Here is a 27,276-nt window from a genome sequence, read left to right as displayed (position 1 = left end):
AACAAAGCCTCCTTCTCAGAGGACAGGTGATTGTATAGGTACTGGATTTCACGTTTGCCTGGACTTTGAGGACCAAAACAAGTTGGAGGTTAGGATTTGAGGAAAAGCTTTTGGAGTTATTTGGGGCCTTGTATTAGAGATAATGTTTAAGTAACTCATGTAAGATTAGAAACTTAGGTTTCCTGATGCCAAGTGTAGTTCTGAGAGAGGTTAGTCTGTGTTGATTTAGTAGGGAGGAAACTGCATGCTGGAACATCTATAGTTTGTGTATTTTAGTTGATCTTTTAAAAATGTTTCTCTTATTTTTTCTGTCTCCTATCTTATATATATTTTAGTGGCTTTTAATTGCATTTAGGATAAAAACCCAGATCCTTAAAACAGCCCTTGGCAATAACCATTCTACTTTGCAGCTCTATGAATTTGACTACTCTAGGTGCATTATGTAAGTGGAGCCATATAAAATTTGCCCTTGACTGGCCACTTAGCTTAATGTCTTCAGGGTTCATCCATGTTGTAGCATATTAGTCAGCATTTCCTTCTTTTTTCTTTTTTTCCCTTTTCACGGCTGCACCTGTGGTATATGGAAGTTCCCAGGCTAGGGGTTGAATTGGAGCTGCAGCTGCCGGCCTATACCAGCCACAGCAGTGCCAGATCTGAGCCATATCTGTGACCTACACTGCAGTTGGGGGCAGTGCTGGATGTGTAACCCACTGAGCGAAGCCAGGGGTCAAATCCGCGTCGTCACTGATACTAGTTGGGTTCCTAACCAACTGAGCTACAATAGTAATTCCAGCATTTCCTTCCTTTTAAAGGCTGAATAATAATCCTTTATATGCGCATATCAGATTTTGTTTATCCATTCATTTGTTTATCCATTTCTATAGAAATTTGAGTTGCTTCTGCCTTTTCCTCTTGGTGAATAATCCTGCTTTGAACAGGTTTTACAAATGAATATACTTTTATGATTCTGTGATTTTTTTTTTTTTCTCCCTAGATTTATCGCTTAGGAGCTATATAGCCTTATATAAGTTATTGAATCTAGCTATGTCCAAGTTTCTTCATCTGTAAGGGAAAGTTATCTGCCCCGTTTCTGGAGGTTACGTATTGACAAGAAGAGGGTGTGCAGATATATCCCTTTAAGTTGGCTGGTGTATGTAGCCAACCACGTAGGGCTTGATGGAAATGCAGAGGCTCTCCAGAGCATGCCTTGGGGCTGTTTTCTGTGGGCTCCTGGGTTCTCTGAGGGGCATAGAGCTCACTGTGCCATTGGGTGTCTGGGTTGAGTGGATGGCAGCTAGTTTATTGCTATGTCACAAGTCTTTTTAAAATCCATCAATATCCCCGAAGAAATTTCATTCAGCAGTTGATGCACCTTCATTTAAAGTAATGCTCACAAATATTGGGCTCTTCTGATGCTGAGGTGTCATCCTCACTAGGAGAGAAAGCAAGTGTGCTTCAGTGTCCTTTTCCAGCCTCCAGAAAAATCTGTCTCTGAGTTACTCTATCAGCTTGAAGATTAAACGAGATAATACTTGCAAATCATTTAGAACAGTGTCTGAGACAACCTAAGAGCTCAATAAATATTAGTTGTCATTGTTGAGCTGATGATAACAATGATGCATCATTGTTGAGTTTCATTTACTTTCCCCTGATTTTCTTCTAGTATTATTGATCCTCTAAAAGGGGTTTTAGCATGCCATATTTACTGTCATTGTAGTAGTTTATCAGGTTTGAATATGGTCATTATGCTGTGATTAACCATACATTTCAGTATATTGTTACAAGGAAATCACTATACAGTTTAAAATCTTCTCCTTAAAACAAGCTGTAATTTTTACAATAAAGTTTTTCACATCAGGATACTTACAAAAAATAATGAACTTGTTTTACTGATAAGAGAAAGTTGATTTAAACCATTAATAGTTTTATTCTTCAGATAGTTTTTGTGACAGTGCTAGTTGTTAAATAACCATATACTTCATTCTCTTTATTTGTGAGTCCAGTTCAAATCATATGCTTCATTTAAGGCTTTGAGGGTACTGGGAATTGAGTATGAATTGGAAATAATAGTCATTACATCATTTAAAGAAATTATAATCAACAGAATATATAAATCTTTTGATTAATATTTTAGGCATCAACAGATATCAAAAATCTGGTCTTTAAAATGAATATACAATGATAATTCAATTGATAATACAATTGAGAATACAATTGAGCATTCATGTGATTTTTTTTTTTTTTTTTTTTTTTTTTTAAGAAAACTCAGTTTGCTAAAACTTTTGAGTACTATCCCTGTTTCTAAGACTGTAAAATTAGAATTTGAACTAGTGGACTGCCACTGCAATAAAAAATAATGAAACATGAAAATTTTCCTTCCTTCTAAAATACAACTTTAAGGCAAAAATATTCCACATTAGGCATACTTCCTTTTTGTGTATCTATTGCAGATAAGAATTTTTTTTTTTTCAGAGCCACACCCACAGCATATGGAAGTTCCCAGGCTAGGGGTCCAATCGGATCCAAGCCGCGTCTGTGACCTACACCATAGCTCAAGGCAACGCTGGATCCTTAACCCATTGAGTGAGGCCAGGGATTGAACCTGCAACCTCATGGTTCCCAGTCGGATTCGTTCCTGCTGCACCACGACGGGAACTTCTATTGCAGATAAGAATTTCAAAATGATGTTAACTTAACCGTAGAGATAGTGCGAACTGTCCTAGGAGAATTGTTTGTATGTGTTAACGTCTGTTTATCCATGGTTTCTTTTAAATTTGAGCTTAAATTTGTTTTTGTTTTTTTGTTGGGGCTATACATCGCCTTTTACTTAACTTTTTATCCCATGCTTGTGACACTAATAGAAGAACTAGAAAATCACTGTAGAATTGAACTATGGAGAAATATAATGAAATTTGTTTTAACTTCTTAATCTAGGGTTAATAGTGAAGAGATTTGGATTTACAAGTGTAAGTTAATGAAGGCTTGTGGTTATAATTTCTTAAAACTTGTAATTTTTGTATTTTGAAATGATACAAAAATAGCATTAAGACTTCTTATATTCTCTTCACCCAGATTCCTCAAATATTAGCATTTACTACATTTCCTTTATCATTCCTTCTCGATACACATTATTTCTAAACAGTTTGAGAGTAAGTTACAGAATGGAAGTCTCTCTCTCTCTCTCTCTTTTTTTTTTTTTTTCGTTTTTCTTTTTAGGCTGCAACTGCAGCATGTTCAAGTTCCCAGGCTAGGGGTTGAATTGGAGCTGCAGCTGCTGGCCTTTGCCACAGCCACAGCAACGCCAGATCCAAGCTGCACTTGCAACTTGCAAAGCAGCTTGTGGCAATGCCAGATCCTTAACCCACTGAGCGAGACCAGGAATCGAACCTGCATGCTCCCGGATGTATTTGAGGAGGAGGAGAAGGTATTCCTAAAAGAACAGGAAATTTTCTTATGTACCCACAAGACAGTTGTCACATTCCGGAAATGAACATAGCTGTAGTACTATTATCTAATCTAGAGGCTTTAGTCAAGTTTGTCAGTTGTCTTAGCAGTGTCCTTTATAAGAAGGGAAAAACAGAACCTCCATATGCCACGGGTGCAGCCCTAAAAGGTCAAAAGACAAAAAATAATAATAATAATAATAGAAAAACATTTTTTTCCTCATCAAAGATCTGCTAGAGAGTCACTTACTGCATCTAGTTGTTATTTCTCTTTAATTTCCTTCAGTCCCGAACAGTTCTTTGTTGTTTCCATCTTTTGTGATCATGGCATTTTGAAGAGTATAGGCCATTTCTTTATAGAATGTCCCTCCACTGGGTTATGGTTATAATTTGATTAATAATTAGAACAAGTTTTTATTAATACTTAAGTCTTTTTTAGTAATGTCAGGAGATTTTCCATTTTTCCTTAGTTTAAAATTTTTTTCTTTTTCTTCTTTGTTTTAAATTGAAATTAAGTTGATTTACAATGCTGTGTTAATTTCTACTATACAGTAAAGTGATTCAGTTTTTTATACACACACACACACACACACACCCATTCTTTTTTTTTTTTTTTTTTTTGGCCGCACTTGTGGCATATGGAAATTTCAGGCCAGGGATTGAAACTGAGCTGCAGCTGTGGCAACACTGGATCCTCAAGCTGCTGTGTCACAGCAGGAACTCTCTATACATTTCTTTTTTTAATTCCTTTCCATCATGATTTATCATAGGACCTGTGCTATATAGAAAGACCTTGTTGCATATCCAGGTTTTCAAATTTAGCAGCATAGTCTTTCATAGTATTTTGGGTGGGGGACTCCCACAGCATGTGGAAGTTCCCAGGCCAGGGATCAAACCAAACCTGTGTCACAGCAGTAAGTAACCCAAGCCACTGCAGTGACAACACCGGATCCTTAACCCTGTGGAAAACTCCTCATAGTTATTTTTAATTAAAAAAATGTTCTATGTCTGTAAGACAAAAGCTTTTTATTTCTGTTTTTATGCATCATTTCTCTCTCTCTCTCTCTTTTTTTTTTTTTTTTTGGTAGTTTTGCCAGAAATTTCTCTTGTAGTATCTAAAAAGAATGAGATTTTAGTTTAGTTGATTTTCCTTATTGTATGTTTGTTTTCTTTTTTTTTTTTTTTCTTTTCTTTTTTTGTCTTTTTGTCTTTTTGCCTTTTCTTGGGCCGCTCCCGTGGCATATGGAGGTTCCCAGGCTAGGGGTCTAATTGGAGCTGTAGCCGCCAGCCTACGCCACAGCCACAGCAACGCAGGATCCGAGCCGCGTCTGCAACCTACACCACAGTTCATGGCAACGCTGGATCGTTAACCCACTGAGCAAGGGCAGGGATCGAACCCACCACCTCATGATTCCTAGTCGGATTTCTTAACCACTGCGCCACGACGGGAACTCCTGTATGTTTGTTTTCTATTTAATTTATTTATGCTCTTTATTATTTTCTTCCTTCTAATTTCTTTGGCTTTACCCTGATATTCCTTTCCCAGCTTTGTAAGACCAGTTTTTGGCCCATTAATTTCATTTATCTACTTCTCTATTATTAGTAATTACAATTATAAATGTCCTGAAAAATAATTGTATGTGTGTACATATATGTATGTAAGACTGGATCACTTTGTTATACAGCAGAAATTGACAGAACATTGTAAATCAACTATAATTTTAAAAATGTTTTTAAAAGGTTTTAAATGTCCCTCTATATCTTATATATTTTATTTTATTTTTTCACTTTATTTTTGAATTACTTGTTTTTATGGCCACACCCATGGTCTCATAGATTTTAATGTACAGTATTTTCATTATTATTTGGTTCTTGTTATTTCCTAATTTGCTTTAAAATTTTGCATTTATCTGGGAGTTAGTTTCCAAGGAAATGAGTTCATGTTTGGAGGTTGTGGTCAGAGACCATCTATAATACCAGTTATTTTAATACGTTGTGATTTCCTTTAAAAGGGCCTGGAATATAATCCTCCCAAGGATTTTGCGCACAGGTCTTAGCCACTTTCACCTCAGCTTAATAGGAAGCAAACTTTGCTTTTGGTCTGTTCTCTCTTGTAGCATAGAAAATAACCTCAGAGTAAAAGCTGGGTGTGCAGGCTCACCTCTCATACTTCTTCTTCCTGAAGTATCTTAGCCTCTCCTTGCCTACATTACCTGTTCTCCAGTGTCCTTGCAGAGGTGTATTCTATATATGTCTGGTTTGTGTCTAGAATTGCAGCCGGGGGGAGGAACCCACAGTTATATTCATGATAAGATATATAATATTATTATATCATAATTATATATAATATATAACATAAATATGCAAAATTATAATAATTATATAATATATATAATAGAATATATATTATATTCATGATAAGAGGGCCATGGGGTTATCTGATATTAGGACTGCCTCCCCTGTAGCTTGCTGGTGGTAATAATCAGACGCTATGAGTACACATAAGAACACGGGTCTGGGTATTTTATAGGTTGATTTGAGTGAAGGACCAGTAAATCTTAACAAATTTGATTAGGAATGTGGGATTTTGCTTGGGGTACTATGCATTGAAGCAAAAATCGACAGTGGATGGCATACTTATTTTATATAAACTTTTTTTTGCCTTGATCATGGTTTGAGATTTACTTATGAGAATTTAAATTTCTGCTTGAGAAAACATACACTCATTAATTTAATTTAATTTTTTTGTCTTTTTGCTATTTCTTTAGGCCACTCCCACGGCATATGGAGGTTCCCAGGCTAGGGGTCCAATCGGAGCTGTAGCCACTGGCCTACGCCAGGGCCACAGCAGCCAGAGCCACAGCAACGCGGGATCTGAGCCGTGTCTGCAACCTACACCACAGCTCACGGCAACACCAGATCGTTAACCCACTGAGCAAGGGCAGGGACCAAACCCGCAACCTCATGGTTCCTAGTCGGATTCGTTAACCACCGCGCCACCACGGGAACTCCACACTCATTAATTTTAAAATAGATTTGTTGTTCCGAATGCTATAATTTGTGCTGGAGTTATACATATAAAGTTTTTATAGAATTCTGAGCAGGTCAGTAGTAGTGAGTATTTGTGCATATCAGTTAGCCATTGCCAAAATAATGTTACATCTTAAAGGTCGGGTCCAAGGAAACAGATTCTGAGGTGGAGATTTACATGCTGGAAATTTACTAGAGAGTATCCTTGGGATCAACACCAGTGGAAGGGAAGGGAAGGAGGCAGGATTGAACAGAGGGAGAAGGGGGCTGTGACACTGTGTGAACAAAGGCCTCAGCCTTTACATTCATGCATCGTCGGATGCAAGCTGCCCCCAAAAGAGGGCGTGACCTTGGGGGATGAATCTTTCTTAAATTGAGGACAGTCTAGAGAGGAGCAACAGCTGAAGGCTGTTCTAGCACTGGGTGAATAAGCTTGTAATTCTCAAAAAGGAAAACATAGTATCTGTTATACTGCCCAGAATTTCATTGGCTTATAACAACAAGCATTAATTTCTATAGATTGTCTAGGGTTCTGTTGAACTATACTGGCCTGATTTAGGGGTGAAGCTGCAGGTTGGGTCCAAATCTCGTCTGTTTCTCTCTTGTCTTCTGTTGACAAAAGTCAATAGCACAAGTCCAGATGCACAAAATAATGTCCAGGCTCTGTAATGTCACACATCCAGTTGGCCACCCGAGTCACATGGCCAGTCACAATCTCTACGGAGCGGAAGAATACTCTCCCTCAGAAGTCCCGGGGAGGGAGTGAACACTTGCCGAACAATAGTCTAGTTCACCATAGTGTAATTCTGCTTAATGAACAAAAGATGAGAAGTCCACTGCCAAGATTTCATTGTCAGTCTTTCTCCTAAAATATTTCTGTTTGTCATCTCCATCTGTTTTGATGAGATGAAATGTGACAACACCTTCACCACTATTTGGCAGAAGGAACAGTTTGTGCTGAGTTCTTATGATTTTAAAAATTTAGATTTGAATGGATCTTGTGTGTATCTGTATTTCTATTGAAAAGATAATATCTTTGCAAAGTATCTGGAGACTTTCATTTTCAAGTTCTTTATCTTATTTTAAATTGAGGTATACCTATAGTAGGTGCACAGCTTTAAAATTTTTACGTTCATATAAACCACTGCTCAGACCTAGATGACAAACAAGATTCCCTCATCTTCCTTCGCAGTCAATGATACCCCCTTCTGAGGCAGTCATTATTTCTGACTTCTCTTATCATAAATTGTTACTTTTCTCAAAATTCATATAAAAATTCATGTTATATGTCTAGCTCTTTGAGGCTTTAATCTTAACTGATAAATAGTAAGTTGTTGGTTATAGGTCAGACTCCTATGTCTTTTCTTAGCCTATTTCTGTGAATTTCCACTGGAGTCTTTCTGTTTTAGAAAGTATATTTTGTGTTTTACTTATGTAGCTTTTTGCAGTAGGATTGGACTGTACAAAAGTTTCTTCAGAAGAATCTTCTATGTGTATTAGAGAGATGGAGTTAATACAGACTCCTTGCAAATAATGTGATCCTCTTTTGTGAAGGTGGTCATTGATTTTTAACAGAATTATTCCTTAGGCATTCCACAATGCCTGTGTCTAATGGGATTTTTATTTTCTACACATACTAATCATTACTGCACTCTCCTCTAGGCTGTGGTAGTAAATGTGGGCTTTGGAGGTTTCATAGCCTGCACTCAGCCTAAGTCTGACCCATTCTTTCCATCTGATTTGTGACAGAACGCAGGAGTTAGTCTTCCAAAAGCAAATGCTTATTATTTCAGTGTTCAGCAACACAAACATACTCTGTAAAGAACAGAACTTTGAGGGAGTTCCCTGGTGGCTCAGCAGGTTAAAGTTCCAGCATTTTCACTGCTGTGGCTCAGATTGGATCCCTGGCCCCAGAATGTCTGCATGCCGCAGGTGCAGCCAGAAACAAACAAACAAACAACCACAACAGAACCTTTATTTATTTTTTTCCATTTTTGTCTACACCCACAGCGTATGGAAGTTCCTGGACCAGGGGTCACATCCAAGCCACAACTGCAACTACATCACTATTGAAGCAACACCTGATCCTTAACCCACTGTGCCAGGCCAGGGATCAAACCGGCGCCACCACATCAACGCCATATCATTAATCCATTGCACCACAACAGAACTCCAATAACAGAACCTTTAAAACAACCTGATCACTTTGGATTTTGGTCACAGTCACTTAATGAAGCCTGGGATACTACTTTGGTACTTTGAAGCCTTGTTAGTTAAAGCCCATCATCATTTTAAAAAGTGCCTGTAAGACATTTTTATTCATATAACATGAACAAAAGACTGAAAATCCATTCACACGTTGAGTGGTTGGTATAATATCCGCTGAGAGAAAGCTCATTTAAACTTGTGATTTTTGATTTCAGAGCACATCTGCTAATTATAAAAATTACTTGTACCTCCTGAACAATCTCAGCAGCACAGTAAATTTGTATAATTGTTGATTTAGAATATCATTTAATTTTTTTAAGTTATCCACTATAATTTTAGGAGTTTTAAAAATAGTCATTTATGGAAATATATTTATTAATTGAAGGGATCCCTAAGTGCTGTTGATCTTTACATTTTCATAGATCAGTTATCTAAATAGTTATTTAGTTTCAGGGATGATGGCGTAAGAGTGTATGACAGTGTACATACAGCTTAAACCGCTGAACCTGTGAAGTGAGAGGTTAGCTAGAAAAGCGAAATTTAGTTGATTCTGAAGTTTGTAGAGCACAAGGGAAGAATAAAGATCAATTCTAACATTTTTGTGACCTTTGCTGCAGAAGAGTAAGAAGAAATTCACTTGAAAGTTGAAGTTATTCGTCCATGATTGTGACACATACAGCAAGAGACTACATGTGATCAGTGTAGTCCTAGCTGTGATTATAATTAAGAAATTGATTATGAAATTAGTTTGCTTTTGTTTTATGGAATCCAGTGATTTATTTTAGGTGAGGTGTCAACCCTTGTTAAAGCCGTTAGTGAGTTACTGTTAATAAACTTGTCCCAAACCCTGCTTTTAGCTCTGTCAACAAATTCATATTCTGTACCCTTATTCGGCATCTTAATGTATCACAGTGTAAATATTTTAATATGTATTTTAGCTAATAAATTTTTCTCTCTAATAGAGTTTAGCTGATATCAGAGCTTATTTTATGCTTTTGTACCTGTAGGGAACTGTCCTCTGTCCCTATCAGATATTTAGGGATAGCTTTTAAGCTAAATTTTTAAGCAACATTCTGTCACATAGATGGGACTCTAACCTCATTTATGAAATTTTAATAATTGTTAAAAGATACTTTGTGTAAAAGGTGTAAGACTTCACATGTTAGGAAATTTAAACAGAACTAATTCTCACTTGGCAAAATTTTCCCATCAACCAAAGTTGCCTCACACCAGATACTTACCCCAACACAGAGCTGGCCATCCTGTTTTGCAGGTTTCCTGCTACACATGCAAATGTGCATGCATATTATGAATGGATTTTTTAAAAAATAAGCTAGATCCAAGGTACTTTGTAAAAAGCCAGTTATATTATCCTAATCTATCTTTCCCCCTTTCAAATTACTCTTCGTATCACTCGCCCTTAAAATATTTATGTACCCCCACTGGCCTAGCCTATTCCAAGCAAGCCTAGTCATCTATTCTTGGTCTTAGAAAATTTAAGGCAAGTTACTATTTTTATGTGAATATGTAGTTTTGTTTTTTTTGTTATGTTTAGCATGGATGTGTAATTTTGTCTTAATCATCATTCTCAGTTTCATTGTTTTCTCATCTCTCCTTAGTGTATAATTCTCTTAATCCAACATAAGAATATTTTTTTTCTTACTCTTTGATATGTACTCATATTTTCCCCTTGTTAAGGAAGGCTATGCCAACCTTGTACAATAGCTGAAGTGAAGTAACTCTGGCTTTTTTTTTTTTTTTTTTTTGGTCTTTTTAGGGCCGCACCCATGGCATATGGAAGTTCCTAGATTAAGGGTTGAATCAGAACCATAGCCACTAGCCTATGCCACAGCCATAGCAACTCGGGATCCAAGCTGCATCCTCAACCTGTGCCACAACTTGTGGCAATGCTGAATCTTTAACCCACTGAGCAGGGCCAGGGATCAAACCCCACATCCTCATGGATACTAGTTGGGTTCTTAAAATGCCGAGCCACAACGGGAACTCTGAATCTGATATTTTTAATCAAAAGGATAGTAAAACTTACTGGATTCTAATTTTAATAGCTGGAGGTCTTAGGTCTTCATGGCTGGGTTGCTATAACAAATAAATGCATTTTAAAAAATGGACACCTTGTTTCCTGGTGGCTCATTGTGTTAAGGACCCGGCATTGTCACTGCTGTGCCTCAGGTTGCTGCTGTAACATGGGTTGGATCCTTCGCCTGGGAAGTTTTGCATGCTGCAGGCATGGCAAAAACAAACAAAAAACACCCAAAAGACCTTAAAAGGTACAGATCAACATATTCCTAAAAGCAATAAATGGTATTTTAAGTAATTAAGTAATTTGTTTAATTTTTTTCTTTTTTGTCTTTTGTCCTTTTTAGGGCCGCACCCAAGGCATATGGAAGTTCCCAGGCTAGGGGTCCAGTCGGAGCTGTTGCTGCCGGCCTAGGCCACAGCCACAGCAACACCAGATCCAAGCCGCATCTGCAACCTACACCACAACTCACGGCAATGCTGGATCCTTAACCCACGGAGCAAGGCCAGGGATCGAACCCATAATCTCATGGTTCCTAGTTGGATTCATTTTCTCTATGCCATGATGGGAACTCCCTAATTTTTTTCTTAATTGTGTTACCTAAAATCAAATACTAAGTATATCGCTAATTTAGTGCATTATGCATTTTAGTATTTCTGTTCTTAAATAATTTAGCAAGTTTGCATTTCTGGCTGATCTTTTCTCTCCTCTTTTTTTGTAGTTTCATGCTATGGATACGTTGTATAGGCACAGCTATGATTTAAGCAGTGCAATTAGTGTCTTAGTACCACTTGGGGGACCTGTTTTATGCAGAGATGAAATGGAAGAATGGTCAGCCTCTGAAGCTAGTTTATTTGAAGAGGCACTGGAAAAATATGGCAAAGACTTCAATGACATACGTCAAGATTTTGTAAGTAGAAAATTGTGAATTAAATAAAGTGTTGGGGTGGGAATATTTTGTCTGTTTTAAAAATTTAGTAAAGCTTACACTATTCGTCTAGCAAGCCTGTGACTTAGTAATTTTTATCTGCTCAACATAGAATGAAGGCCAGTCTTGTGGAGGGAGACATTGACATTTGTCCTGAGAAGTAATTGTGAGTAAGACCCAGGGTCAGGAGGCCCTGAGTTCTTGCCGTAAACCCTGGCAGTATGAGTTGCCTCTCTCTGAGTTCCAAGTTTAAAATGTGCTCAGCTTTTCTAACCACTTGCACTAAATATTTCTGATCTCTGCTTTTTAAGCTTATTATTCTCCTTTAGACCTTCAGGATTTTTCTAGTTATCTTACTAATCTTTGAGCCTGAATTGATGCAGACCTCTAATATAGAAACGACCTGTACCAAGCAGAGTAGGAGAATTTGCTTTATGGGTTTTCAGTCTTTGACTCTTCTTGATGATATGCAGGACCTTACTTGCATTTTTTTTTTTGTCTTTTTGCCTTTTCTTGGGCCGCTCCCTGGGCATATGGAGGTTCCCAGGCTAGGGGTCTAATCAGAGCTGTAGCCGCCGGCCTACACCAGAGCCACAGCAATGTGGGATCCGAGCCGCGTCTGCAACCTACACCACAGCTCACGGCAACGCCGGATCATTAACCCACTGAGCAAGGGCGGGGACCGAACCCAAAACCTCCTGGTTCCTAGTCGGATTCGTTAACCACTGCGCCACGACGGGAACTCCCCTTACTTGCATTTTAAATACTAGGTCATCATGTCTACTATTATATGCTTCCTTTGTATATATGGAGTCACTCTCCGTAATTAAGCTTACAATCTCTTTGAAATGAGAAAAAATTTCTATTTGAGAAGTAGCTTTCTAGAGCTGCCATTGCTATAAGAAATTATGAAAATAGACTCTTTACAGACTATGAAGTATTTAATGTGAGCTAATATCCTGCCTTTTATGTTGTTGCATCTTTTTTGAATTTTTTTCTGAAGGAAAATTTTACTTTTTTTTTTTTTTTTTTTTTGGTCTTTTTGCCTTTTCTAAGGTCTCTCCCATGGCATATGGAAGTTCCCAGGCTAAGGGTCTAATAGGACCTATAGCCACCGGCCTACGCCACAGCCATTGCTATGCCAGATCTGAGCTGCGTCTTCTATCTACACCACAGCTCATGGCAACGCTGCATCCCCAACTCACTGAGTGAGGCCGGGGATCAAACCCGCAACCTCATGGTTCCTGGTTGGATTTGTTAACCACTGAGCCACAACGGGAACTCCGAAAATTTTACTTATTAATACGTGTTGATATATTAAATCCCAAACATGATAATTAAAGCTATTAGTGTCACTGGCATTTGTTCTGGCAAAACGTCACTCATATCCAGATTGTTATATTTCATGGTGTCAATTTATAAGACATGCAGTTGAGAATTTAAAATGCATTGGTAGCATTTAGCTTCAGGTGGTCAGAATAACAAGCAGCAGCACAGTGTTATTAATATAGTGTAGCTGCACCACTAAATAGAAACTGCAAAAACACAACCCTCTAAAAATCAAAGTCTGTAGGTCTGATAAACCAGTAGAAGGTGAGAAATACTAAGGTGATACTACTTTTCCCTGCACTGAGTGTGACATGCTCATTTTATGTTCCAGTAATCATTTCGACTTGGTTCAATTCAACAAATGTTTATTAAGCACCTGCAACATACCAGGCCCTTAGGTTTGCACTCGGCATGCAACAGAAGTTTAATGTGTCCTTATTTCAGGGAATGAATTCATAATCAAGATCAAGAGATTGAAAGATATTCTCTCAAGTAAAATATAATGTAATTATTTCTGTCAGTAATAAGAACAAGTTTTATGGAGGCGGTGGGAAGGGAACTATTAGTTGTGCTGATTAAACCAGGATTGTCTTCACAGAGTTAACTGGCATTGCAGCTGGACCTTTGATGGCAAAGGGAGAGAGCAGCAAATTGACCGGTATACACTGAGGTGTGGATCTTGTACACAGCACTCTGGGCACCTAATAAAGGACTAGGAAAAGCTGCACAGTAGCTTGGTAGTAGCTGGCATTCATAGGAGGTAAAATAACTGCAGATATTGGTATACCAGCAGTAATGCTGTAGGATTATGATCTAACACAATTCTTAGTAATTTGTAGCACAACGTATATTAGTTTTTTCTGAAGTTGTTTAGAGGGCTTGTCGATGAGCCAATCCACATTAGGTTTTTTGTGCTTTGAAGATTGGAATTCGTCATTAGTGTCAAAAAGCTTAAAGAAGATAGAACATCAAGAGCCTAACTATTCCAAGGGTTTGTGTTTTTAAACTTTGGGTTTGGGGTGTTTTTAAACTTACATTTCCCCTCCTCCACCCATTGGTGAAAAGCAAGTACACAAAAAAGTGTTCAGCATCACTAATCATCAGGGAAATCCAAATCAAAATTCAGTGAGACATTGCCTGATACCTGTTAGGATGGCTATTATTTTTTTAAAATGTTGTTAAGAGTTAGCGTTAATTCTTCTTTAAATCTTTGGTGAAGCCATCTGGTCCTGGGCTTTTCTTTGTTAGAAGGTTTTTGATTACTGATTCAGTATTCTACTCATATTTTCTGTTTCTTCATGATTCAGTCTGGATAGGTTGTTTATTGGAATTTATCCATTTATTTCTAGATTATCCAATTTGTTGGTGTTTAATTGTTCATAGTAATCTCCTATGATTCTTTGTGTTTCTGTGGTATCATTTGTAATGTCTCTTCTTTCAGTTCTGATTTTATTTATTTCAGTCTTCTCTTTTTTTTTCCCTTAGTTTAGCTAATGACTTAATTTCGTTTGTCTTTTCAAAAAAAAACCAGCACTCAGTCCATAGATCTTTTCTGTTGATTTCCTTGTTTCCACTTCATTTATTTCTGTTCTGGTCTTTGTTGTTTCCTTTCTTCTGCTAAGTGGGATCACTGTCTTTTCATTACTTATTTATTTTTTTGGCTGCATCTGCCTCATGCCAATGTTCCCAGGCTGGAGATTAAACCCATGCCACAGCAGTAACCCCAGCCACAGCAGTGACAACGCCAGACCCTTAACCTACTAGGCCACCAAGGAGCCCCTCTTTTCATTCTTTTTTTATTTTTTCCTCTGACTGGGTAATTGCTAATGACTTTTTTTTTTTTTTTTTTTTTTTTTGGTCTTTTGCTTTTTAGGGCTGAACCTGCAGCATGTGGAGGGCCCCAGGCTAGGGATGGAATCAGTGCTATAGCTGCCAGCCACAGCCACAGCCACAGCAATGCAGGATCCATGCCACGTCTGCAACCTGTACCACAGCTAACAGCACCGCCAGATCCTTAACCTGATGATCAAGACCAGGGATCGAACCTGAGTCTTCATGGATGTTAGTTGGGTTTGTTAACCACTAAGCCATGACAGGAACTCTTGACCTATCTTTTTTGTTGTTTTTCTTTTTTTTTTCTTTTTTGGCTGCCTCACAGTATATGGACTTCCTGGTCCAGGGATCAGTTGCGACCCACACTGCAGTGTGGCAGTGCCAGATCCCTTAATCTACTGTGCCTGGCTGGGGATTGAACCTGTGTCCTGGTGCTACAGAAGCCACCAATTCTGTTGCATCACAGCGGGAACTCCTCTAATGACCTGTTGTTGAGTTCACAGATTTTTCTGCTTGATCAAGTCTGTTGCTGATGTTCTGTATTCTGTATTTCATTTAATTCATTGTATTCTTTAGCTTTAGAATTTGGGTTTTCTAAGTGATTTTTTTTCCTCTCTCTGTTGAACTTGTTTTGTTTGTGTATTGTTTTCCTGATTTCATTGTCTATCTGCATTTTCTTGTAGCTTACTCAACTTCTTTAAAACAATTCTTCTAAATTCTTTACCAGGCAAATCCTAGATCTCTATTTCTTTGGGGTCAGTTCCTGGAAAATTACTGTGTTCCTTTGAGGGTGTTATGTTTCTTAGTTTTTCATGTTTCTCATAGCCTTGTGTTGGTGTCTGTGCATTTGATTGAGCGGTCACTTCTATCAGACTTTACAGACTGCTTTTAGCGGAGAAAGACCTTTACCTGCAAGTGGGTACAAGGGTGCCAGCTAAGTGGGGTGTGATGGTTGCAGCTCCTGGGAAGGTCCATTGGCTTTGCATGTTCAGCTGTATCAGCCAAAGCCAGTGCTGGTAAAGATTGCAGGGGTCTCCATGACCAGGGCTGCAGGGGTCTGCAGCAGCAGAGAGGACTTCTGGGATCTTCAGTGGCAAAGGCTGCTGGGGAACCTTCTGGATTCTTTTTCTCCCACAGCATTTGTCATGGGTGAAGGGTCTCTTTTGTTGCTGGGTCTTGCTTTGACCTGCTCAGTTGGTGGCAGTGATGCCTGAGGTGTGGGTATGTGTGGATCAACCTTAAAGCCAGGAGGGAAGTGTGTGCGCTCAGAGGGTGACTGCAGCCTGTGATCTGGTGTCTGGGATGTGAGCGCTGTGGAACAGCTAGGACTCTGGGGTCCAGGTGTGCATGTCTTTTGGGAGCAGTGCAGCAGTATCTCCCTCCCTGGGAGGCCAGCAATAGCGATGGCTCTTGGTTACCTTGGTGGCAGAAGCTGCGGATTTCTTCTGCGGAGGAGGCTGCTGAGGTCCATGTCAACAAACATGACACAGTCCTCTACTGTGCAAGATGAAGGGATTCCACACTGTCTTGGGGGCTGCTGAAGTCCTCAGTGACCAGAACTGCCAGGTTTCTCTGCAGAGCAGGCCACCGATGACCACACTGGTGTCCACCATGTGGCTTCTCTGTTCTTAGTCATTCTCAGATGTCTCAGCTAATGCTCATCTCCTCAGTGATCGTTTCTGTACAGTTATCCTCCAGTTTTTTCTGCACTGTGTTGCTGTAAGTTCCTATTTGACTCTTGCAGTCCTCCCAGGGGAACTTTCATCTATTGATAGCTGTCTAATTATTGTTTCTTGTGGGGTTACAAAATCTGGCTCGTCCTCCTTTATCTTGCTGGTGACACTGTCCATTTTATCTAGGTTGTTGTCGTAAAGTTTTTTATAATCTCATTATCCTTTTAAATTCTATGGGATGGAGCTATAGTGATGTCCCCTCTCACATTCCTAATACTGCTAATGTAGCTCTTCTTTTTGTCCTCATTAGTCTGACTTGGGATTTATCAATTTTATTGATCTTTGCAAAGAACCAATTTTTGATTTAATTGATTTTTTTGTTTTGTTTTGTTTTCTGATTCATTGATTTCTGCTTTTATGTTTATTATTTATTTCCTTCAGCTTGTTTTGGGCTTATGTGCTCTGTCTTTTCCTAGTATTTTTTTAAGGTTGGAGTTCAGATCATTAATTTGAAACTTTACTTCAGATGTAATCATTTATCGGTAATATACATTTTGGCTGACAATGAATTCAGCTTTCGGCTGAGAATGACTTCTGTTTTTTGTCTGAAAAACTTTACTGCCCTCTTTGGAGAGATATTTCATTCTTATAGAATTGACGTAACAGTTTTTCCCCTTTCAGTATTCTACCAAGATGTCACTCTGTCTGGCTTATGTAGTGTCTGATGAGAAGTTTCTGTGTATGTAAATGTTTCTCTTTCTTTGTGCTCAAGATTTCCTCTTTGCTTTTGGTTATTAGCGCTTATACTACTATAGTGTACTTCAGTAGGCTTTTCTTATCTTTCTTTTTTTTTTTTTTTTTCTGCACCCTGGGCACGTGGAGGTTCTCTGGCCAGGCCGCTGTAGTGACAGCATCAGATTCTTAACCTGCTGTGCCACAAGGAAACGTCCCATAGGATTTTCTTTGTAATTATCTACTTGTAGTTCACTGAGTTTTCTAGGACTGTGATTTGTTGTTTGTGTGTTAATTTGTACAATTTGTATTTATCTTCTAGTGTACTAATTCTTTTCTGGGCTATGTTCAGTAAACTGATAAACTTGTTAAAGGAATTCTTCAAATATGATAGCATTTTTTTCTAACATTCATCTTTTATTTTTACGCTTTTTGAAAATGTACCACGTCTCCTTTTTTTTTTTTTTTTTTTTTTTTTTTTGGTCTTTCTAGGGCCATACCTATGGCATATGGAGGTTCCCAGACTAGGGGTCAAATTGGAGCTGTAGCTGCCGAGCACAGCTACAGCCACAGCAACGTGGGATCTGAACCATGTCTGTGACCTACACCACAGCTCATGGGAACACTGGATCCGTAACCCACTGAGCGAGGCCAGGGATTGAACCCACGTCCTCATGAATACTACTCGGGTTCGTTAACCACTGAGCCACGACAGGAACTCCTATTTTTATGCTTTTACTTCTATTTAAGTTCCCTGTCTATTTGTGCGTGTCATCTGCCTGTTCAACTAGATCTTTTAGTATATTAATATGGTCTCTAGTTGGTCAGGTTTGGATTTCATTGTTCTGGCTACCTTCAGTGTACCACTGTATTGGAAGGCCTAATATTTCATGTATTGCCTTCAAAACTTTGAGCCTCACAGGACTGCAAAGGCTTAACTGAGTTTCCCTTTTTTTGCCAGATAAAAATCCTTCACCCATCAGGAAAGGCTCCCCACTTGGCTAATTCGCCAAGCACCCCACCCAGTCTTCAACCTAACGAATTGCACTTCCCTGCCAGCACACAGTTTATTCACACAAGCCAATCACATCCTCCCATGGGAACCTTCTTCCAGAACCAGGGCACACCTTATCCTCTTGTTACACCAAGCTGCACTTCTACAGCGCCTACTGGGCTCACAATTCCCATGCACCACAGAGCCTCTCTCCACATTTTGCCCTTTCCCCTGTGATAGAATAGTGTGGCACGTCCATGGTGAGGGCACATGGGGGTTCTTATTTGTCCTGCTCCAGTCCAGTCTTAGGTAGGCTTTATGTGCCTGAGCCTAAGCATTGCAGCTCCCACAGCAGTTCTGCTCTGGGAAGAACTCTCTTGTCACAACCAGTCTCTGTCTTGTGTAGCCTTTGATCAGCAGGTTTCTTGAGTGTGAAAAATTTCCAGTCAGTCTCCACTGCCCTTTGCCCCTCCCCTCTCCTCCCCTCCTCTCCCTTTTTTTTTCCTTGTCAGCCACACCCATGGCATATGGAAGTTCCCAGGCTGAGGATCAAGCCTGCACCACAGCAGCAACCCAAGCCGCTGTAGTGACAGCACCAAATCCTTAACCCACTGTGCCACAAGGAAACTCTCCATATATTTTTCTCTTGTGAATTTCACTTTAATTCTGTTGTGTTCAGAAAACATACTTTGTTTTAAAAAAAAAATGACACAAATTTTACATTTTGAAGATTTGATTGGCGCTGACCCCAGTATGTGGTTTGTTATGGCGAATGGGCCATGTACTCTTTAAAAGAACAGATTTTGCTGTTAGGTATAATGTTCTATAAATCCTGCTTGGGTCAAGTTTATTGATAGTGTTGTCTTCTGGAGCCTTACTGATTTTCTGTCCAGTTCTATTACTTGTTGAGAGAGTGGTATTAAAAGTCTCTAGCTAGGACTTCCCTGGTGGCACAGCAGGTTAACGATCTGGCATTGTCACTGTGTTGTGAATTCAGTCCCTGGCCCAGGAATTTCCACGTGCTACAGGCATGGCTGAAAGAAAAAAGAACTTTAGCTATAATTGTAGATTTTTCTGTTTTTCTTCTCAATTATATTAGGTTTTTGCTTTAAATACATTGACTGTTATTAGGTACATACACATTTAGGATTAGTCATGTTCTCATGATAAACCAACCGTTTTAATCTTTGTGTCACACTTATTTATGCAGCTTCCTTGTGGCAGAATCTAATTTTTCTCCTATTAATATAACTCCAACCCAGATTTATTTTATTGTTTACATGATATATCTTGTTTCCTTTTATTATGTTCCTTTTATTATGTTCAGAATGGTCTTTTTATAGGCGGAATACAGTTGGATCTTTGTGTGCGTTTGTGTGTGCACGTGTGCATGTGCTTTTTAGGGCCATACCTGTGGCATATGGAAGTTCCCAGGCTAGAGTCGAATTAGAGCTGTAGCTGCTAGTGTACTCCACAGCCACAGCACTGCCAGGTTGAGCCGAGTCTGTTATCTACATCACATTTCATGGCAACACTGGATCCTTAACTCATTGAGAGAGGCTAGGGATCAAACCTGTGTCCTCATGGATACTAGTCATGTTCTTTACTGCTGAGCCACAACAGGAACTTTGGATCTTTTTTTTTTTTTTAAGCCAGTCTGACAATCTCTGCCTTGTACTTGGTGTATTTAGACCACTTATCTTTAATTATTTAACCGTATATTTCTCAGTTTAAATCCATTATCATCATGAATTTTCCATTTATCCCATTGTTCTTTGCCCTCCCTTTCTTTTTCCTTTTTCTTTTTTTTTTTTTTTTTTTTTTGTCTTTTTGTTGTTGTTGTTGTTGCTATTTCTTGGGCCGCTCCCGCAGCATATGGAGGTTCCCAGGCTAGGGGTTGAATCGGAGCTATAGCCACCGGCCTACGCCAGAGCCACAGCAACGCGGGATCCGAGCCCCGTCTGCAACCTACACCACAGCTCATGGCAACGCCGGATCATTAACCCACTGAGCAAGGGCAGGGACCGAACCCGCAACCTCATGGTTCCTAGTCGGATTCGTTAACCACTGCGCCACGACGGGAACTCCTCTTTTTCCTTTTTCTTTTTGGAACCGTACTCGCTACATATGGAAGTTCCCAGGCTTGGGGTTGAATTGGAGCTACAGTTGCCGGCCTGGACCACAGCCACAGCAACATGGGATCTGAGCCAAGCCTGCGACCTATACCACAGCTCACTGCAACACCAGATCCTTAACCCACTGAGCGAGGCCAGGGATCAAACCCTTGTCCTCATGGGTACTAGTCAGGTTCATTAACCACTGAGCCACAATGGAAACTCTTGTTCTTTGCCCCTTTTGATCAATTTTTTTATCTCTAGTAGTGGCTGACTAATTAAACTTGTTTTGTTTCGTGATTTATGCTTTAACGTACCACAGTTTACCTTCAAATCTGATACCACTTAGATCACAAAGATTTTAAGAACCATGAAACAATATACTTGTAGTTCTCCCTATTCTTGTACTTGCTTTTGTTGTCATACGTTTAATTTCTGTCCATGTTCGAAATCCCACAGTGCAGTATTTTTACTTCTTGCTTTAGGCAATCAATGATCTTTTAAAGATTGCGGGCCCCCCCCATATTTATTATTGTTAGTTTATTTATTTAAATTTTTTTCATTTCTGCCCCTCTTCATCTCTTTGTGTAAATTCAAGTTTTCATCACCAGTGGGGGATTTCTCAGGTTTCCTGCTCTGGCTCAGTTCTTTCTGATGGAAACTTGTGGCAAATGTATTTGGATTCCCCTTATGTCTAGAACTTCCAGGGATCCTAAACAGTTTTCCCAGCCCACTGTTGGCCATTAATGATTTGGTAAATTTTTTGTTGTTACTGCCTTTATTTTACCTGTTTCTTCTGTGCCCTGCCAAAGTAAAAGTAGTTAATGAGTCTTGTCTTTGCTTAGCAACTTAGGTATTTAGTTCAGCTGGTTGTCTTGTAATCTTAGCTCTCTGATGTACTAAATAGTGGGTGTGGTTTTGTAAATTATCTGTTGTTGTGTTCCCCCCCCCCCATTTTTAGAATGGGGATGACTTCTCTTGTGAATTTCTTCTTCCTAAGCAGGACCTGAAATATGCAGAGGAACCTGAAAAATCCAAAGTGTAAAATAGCAGTCTTTCTTCTCCCTTCATGCAATGGAGTCCTTTGCCATAGAAACTCCTTTCAGCAATGGTTATTTCCTGGCTGTTGTATCATTTAGACTTCAGTTGCAGGTAACAAAATTGTAGGAGCTATTTTAAACAGAATGGGGTTGAATTTTAGAAATTAGATGCTTAAAATCATTAATAGGGTTGGAGAAGTAGGCTCAAGCTGGACCTCAGAACAGTTCCACAGAAATGGTTCCACAATTGAACTCTTATCTCTGCACCATATGGAAACTGAGAAGGTGCTGGGTTAACTTATGAGCCAGGATCATACTATTTTAGCCATGATTTTTAGATCAGGAAAACTCTAGCAGAGCCTTTGGCTCTAGGACAATTTTGCACCTCCTACTTCTACTGCAGCAAAATGGATCCCTGGTGCACCATCAGCTCTACGCCTGCTTAATTCGCTTCTGAATTTAGGTCTTATACCCATACATCTGGTTGGCAGAAATAAATCACAAGAGAGTCTTAGAAATAACAATGTTTGGATTTCTAGCCTTTGCAGTATAAGAAAGTAAACTAGGAGGAAGTTGGAAAGAATACTGAGCAAGGCATAATTAGAGACAACAGAATCCATTTTTGTGAACTAGGGGGAGGGTTTTTTTTTTGTTTTTGGCTGTGCCTACAGCATGTGGAAGTTCCTGGGTGGGGGAATCAGACCCAAGCCTCTGGAGTGACAACGCCAGATCCTTAACCCGGTGGAGTTGCCACAAGAGAACTCCCAGAGTGAGCTAGTTTGAAGAGGAAGAGAGTTCTAAAGTGTATCAGAAGACTCCAGACCTCCAGGAGGGCTGGGGATCCAAGTTTTGATGCTTCACAGCCAGGACTTGGGAAGCTGAGAACAGCAACTGACCCCAAAATGGCAGTACTCTGGCATACAAGTTCTGCTGTCTCTACCACAAATCTTGCTTGATTCTGTTCTACCCTGACTCTATCAGTAAGTGTCGTGTATTTAGGGTCTATTCGTAGAACACTCCACTTGTTACCAATTTTTGTCTTAGAGTACATTGGATTATAAGTGAAAGAAACTTCACCTACTTTAGAATAAAGAATATTTGTTTTGGTTATATGTGTTAGGGTTCTTATTTGCTAAGTATGGAATTTACTATATCTAATTTAAGCCGAAGGCATGTAGCCTATTAGGTTCTCATAAAATCTGTGGGAAGACTAGAGAACCAGGCCTTTGGATGCCATAGAAACAGGGCAAACACCCATTCCCTCTGGTGCTTGGAATCCATGTCAAACGTGGGTGCCAGAACAGTCAGTGCATGGGCCCTCAGAACATGATATCTCTACCAGAGTTCTTGCCACACTGTCCAGACTCCCGTCTTGCAGCTTTATTCTGATGTTGCCCATTGTTTCTCCCTCTCTCTCCGACTTTCTTTCTTGATAATCAGAGTATAGTTGATTTATAATTATTAGTTTCTGGTGCACAGCAAAGTGATTCAGATATATGTATTTTATATATACATATAAAAAATCCGAATATACTTTTTCATGTTCTTTTCCATTATTATAGGGTATTGAATCTAGTTCCTTGTGCTATACGGTAGCACCTTGTTCTGTTTTATGTATGATGATTTGTATCTGCTAATCCCAAACTCCTAATTTATCCCGCCTCCACTCCTTTTCCTCTTTGGTAACCGTAAGTTTGTTTTTTGTTTTTTTTGTTTTTTTTTTCAAAGTTAGTGAGTCTCTGTTTTGTAAATATGTTCGCTTGTATCATATGTTAGATTCCACATATCAGTGATGTCATATGGTATTTGTCTTTCTCTTTCTGACTTCCTTCACTTAGTATGATAATCTCTAGGTCTATCCATGTGCTACAAATGGCATTGTTGCATTCTTTTTTGTGACTAATAGTCCATTGTAGATATACACCACATTTTGTTTATCCATTCACCTGTCAGTGGACATTTAGGTTTCATCTATGTCTTGCCTATTGTAAATAGTGCTGCTGTGAACATTGGAGTGCATGTATCTTTTCAAATTAGAGTTTTCTTCAGATATATGCCTAGGAGTACGATTGCTGGATCATATGGCACTGATGTTGCTCACTTCTGTATCTAAATGTCATTCATGTTTGTCAGCCTGGATAAACCTGGCCCATATGTCTGTGTCTTGTTTAAAAGGGTGTTTTGTTTTGTTTTTTGGAGGGGGCGGGGCGGGGAATGTGGTTAAAGCTTCAAGGAAGATAAGCTAGAAGTGGATTCAAAATGGGTGTATAGTTTCTGCCATCACCTGCTTCTTTGACTACTTAACATCTATCCTTGTTTTCTATACATGCTTCCTTTCCATATGTCAACCTTTAAACAGTAGTAACTACCCTGAATCATGAGAAAATATGGTACTCTTTCCTCAAATGGGGAGGCTTCAATTTAATATCACAGCATTTATTTCTAGTTGATATTTCTTCCTCTTTTGGTTTTAGTCGAAACCCTGTCTTTATAGCTTGTAACTTCTACATTAAGTTGTAAAGGTAAAAAAAAAAAAAAAACCCACCACCAACAGACCTTGTATAAAAATAGAAAGTGAATTGGGTGCAGAAGAAAAATAATTACACAGAGCAAGGAAGGAAGTATAGCTTCTTTAGTCTTCCTTTCTCCATTTGTGAAACTCCTCCTGAGGCCTTCCTTGTCATTCAAAACAGACCCCACCCTCACCCCCTTGGTATCTTAGATGATCAGAGTTTGTAGTCTGGTGTAGTGACCCAAACTTTTATTCCTTCTGAGCCCTGGGTTGGGTTAGAAGCAGTGTTCTGTGGAAATAAGTCATTCGTAAGTCTGTGTGTGGTATTGCTAGCCAATGCATTTCAGGAAGAAAAGACAAATCATATTTAGAATAATTGTCTGTTCAATGAGAATAGATAGCTGCTATTCTGGGATGCTGAGAGTTTAGTCTAACTGACATGTTCCCAGGAAAGGTGCCATGATGGAGGCCCAGTGTACACTGTTCCTTGCAGATGAGACACTTGGGGTGATCAGACAAGATTTGTGAGGGGACATCCCTGTGGTGGCATCCACTTTATGTGTCCTTTGAGCAATCTTTGGGCGGCCAGGGGAAGAGGGTGGCTGATAGCCGTAAAGGAGATCATCTTAGGCAACTGATAAGTGAGAATCTCCTTTGCAGAGGCGCCTTTGTGGGCATGGGGGCACAGAAATTCTCACACCCAGGCCTACATTCAGGTGTTTGTCCCGCAGCTGCTTTTCTAAGACTCATTGTTACCAGTCCTTTCAAGTCCCTGGTAACTGTAACAAGTAAATAGCCATTGTCACTGCATGGGTATGGTCAGTACCTCTGGCCATCTCTTCTGCAACTCAAACCCTAGTAGAAAACCACATGTCCGTTCTGATGTTCTGCCCTCTGAAAGGATCTCCCTTCGCTGTGTTTCAGAGTCACTCCTGCTTGGGGCTAAAATGCTGCAGCAGGATAATTTTGGTTGGTGCCAGTACAGCATGCAGAGCCATCTGCCACATTCAGATATTTTCCTTCTCAATTGATGTGTCATAGGGAACTCCCATAAGGTCAGAATGAGGATTGAGGGAGAAATGATACTGCATCAGGAGTGGGCACACTGAGACCTGACCTACACTTCTTGATGAGAGGCCAGGGGTATAGCTGACTAGGACTTTAGGGCTTAGATAAAATCTGGCTTATGAGGAAGCTTGGGTTACACGGTCACTTGGTTTTCTTTCTCAGGCTTCTAGGTAAATTGCATGCTAGGGGCTCTTTCCCAAAAGAATAATAGTCAGGCAATAAAGAGATCTTGGCCTGCTTAAAACTCTAAGAGACTGTGCCCCAGATGTCCTGTGAGGTCTTGCTGATTTCCTCACACTATCCCTCTGACACTTTCAGCTCCATTAGATTGCTTGTTAAATTGGAGAAAATTGTATTTACTTTAATTGCAGTCCAAATGCCAGTTGTGCCAATCTGTTCCTGTAAGGAGACTACATTTGTTGAAGTTGCCACCCAATTAAGCTTAAAATAATTTCTTTTTTCTAAACTCCATTTATTTTCTCTTTAAACCAAACAGGTGAGTTAAATGTGGAGGTGATGGGAATGGCATAGATTTTGTACATATGGGTCATAAACAGACCCCTAGCTGCCCTGGGGTCTGGGAAGTACTGTTTTAACTGCAGCCCCACTGGTGCATTAGGGCAGACCAGGTAGGAGTCAAAGAGTGCTGCTGAGTCACCTATCTGTAAAATTTGCCTCAATAGCTAAAAATTGTGAATATTATCAGTCACTATTTTGATCTGCCCTGATTTGCATCTTAGATGTCCAGCAGATCTCTTTCACAGAGGGAATGAATATATACTGTGGTTGTAGGTCTCGTAGCTCTTTTGGTCATTTTTTGAATAATTACGAAATATAGCAGGCAAGCTTCCTATTTTTCTAATAGGTACCACACTTATGTTCTTTTTCAGATATTTAGGTTTTCATTTTATTTACAACAGAAAGATCAAAATAGTGCAGTTTTGAAAAGAATGAGAAATATTATGGCAGAGACCATATGACACTCAGTTGTAGGTGGCAACTTTGAAAGTTAAAGAACTCAGGCCAGATTGATTTAAATATCATTTCTAAAAATTATACTTCAATTCTACCTATAGCCCAAGAAAAACTTCTCTAAGTCATAAATTATAAGTCATAAGGTTTATAATTTTTAATGGGATGGCAGTTGAGAGATGGACTGTGTTGTATCAGCATCTCTAGCTGAATAGAACATGTTTGGGGACCCTTTGCTAAGAGTTAATGTCATTAATTTCAGTTTTCTCAAACATTTCTTCTAGAATGCAGCTTCCATGTAGATATTTGCCTTGATATTTTAGAGAACTGGTTTTAAAGGAAAGCAGTTTCTCTCAGTAGCTTGTTTTCATTATCATATTAAATATTTTTTCAGCTCCCTTGGAAATCATTGACTAGCATCATTGAATATTATTACATGTGGAAAACTACTGACAGATACGTGCAGCAGGTAATTTTTTCATATTGCTGTCAATACAGTTTCATCAAAATGAACTTTCTATTTCTACATTAATGTTTCTTAGAATATACTTAATGTAAATTTTTTGTTTGCTTTATCTTTTCTAGACCATTTTAAACTACATGATTTCATATCTTTAACGTATAAAGATTTTAGTCTTAATATTTTCTTTACTTTAGAACCCATTAGGATAAATATTTTGGAAAGACAGCAGGGAAAGATGCCACTAGAGAGGTATTATTTTCTTTGCAGGTGCCTGGTGATTCATCTCTTTGTGAGTATGGTTGATGGGAATGACTTAGGATGTGTAAAGATCTTCCGAAACCTCCTGTGACATCTGTGGGGTTGTACCTCCTAAATCTTTGACTTTAACTGTAGTGGTTAATTAATTAATTTTTAAACTGAAGTATAGTTGATTTACAATGCTGTGTTAGTTTCTGGTGTACAGCAGAATGATTCAGTTTTATATTTTTTTTCCTTCTTTCATATTCTTTTCCGTTAAGGTTTATTACACGATGTTGATTAGAGTTCCCTGGGCTGTACAGTAGGACCTTGTCGTTTATCCCTTCTATATATAATAGTTTACATCTGCTTGTAGTAGTTAGTCTTTACTAGTTTGATGCTTTGTACGTAGATGCATAACCTTTTTCCCAAAATTATCTCTAAAAATAAGAAACCACTTATTTTTAAAAATCCTTCCCAAATGCCCCAAACTGAGGTAATCTCTCAATTAATCTATTTTGAGTAATATTACTTTTGGGGGGAAAGTGCATTTTTCTCAAGTGACCTCAGTCAGTACTTGTTTTTGTATTTTTCTAGTCACATGTTAGAACTGGTAAAGAAAGTAAATATACAAGTATATTTAACACAGACATTATTTTTCC

The 27,276-nt window shown here is 39.0% G+C and overlaps 1 protein-coding gene across 28 annotated transcripts in view; it reads left to right on the top strand.

Annotated features, from left to right (window-relative positions):
* Positions 1 to 27,276, top strand: part of MTA3 (metastasis associated 1 family member 3) — a 229,338-nt gene that overhangs the window by 162,516 nt on the left and 39,546 nt on the right. For 25 of the 28 annotated variants that reach the window (XR_014842082.1, XR_014842081.1, XR_014842080.1 and 22 more), the window contains 2 exons: positions 11,441 to 11,629; positions 26,309 to 26,383. Coding sequence is in view for 24 of the 28 variants with exons in the window: in XM_085019424.1 (XP_084875550.1) it covers positions 11,441 to 11,629; positions 26,309 to 26,383 (264 nt within the window). In the remaining 4 variants the exon portion in view is untranslated. The remainder of the gene's footprint in view (positions 1 to 11,440; positions 11,630 to 26,308; positions 26,384 to 27,276) is intronic. The other 3 variants (XM_085019429.1, XM_085019428.1, XM_085019436.1) reach the window with 1 other exon arrangement.

The sequence above is a fragment of the Sus scrofa genome, chromosome 3, assembly GCF_054392235.1.
Source record: "Sus scrofa isolate SSC_HxYL_T2T_F1_AM1 chromosome 3, Sscrofa_HxYL_maternal_Yorkshire_Landrace_v2.0, whole genome shotgun sequence".
NCBI lineage: Eukaryota > Metazoa > Chordata > Mammalia > Artiodactyla > Suidae > Sus > Sus scrofa.
This window is presented reverse-complemented; position numbering and strand designations above follow the sequence as displayed.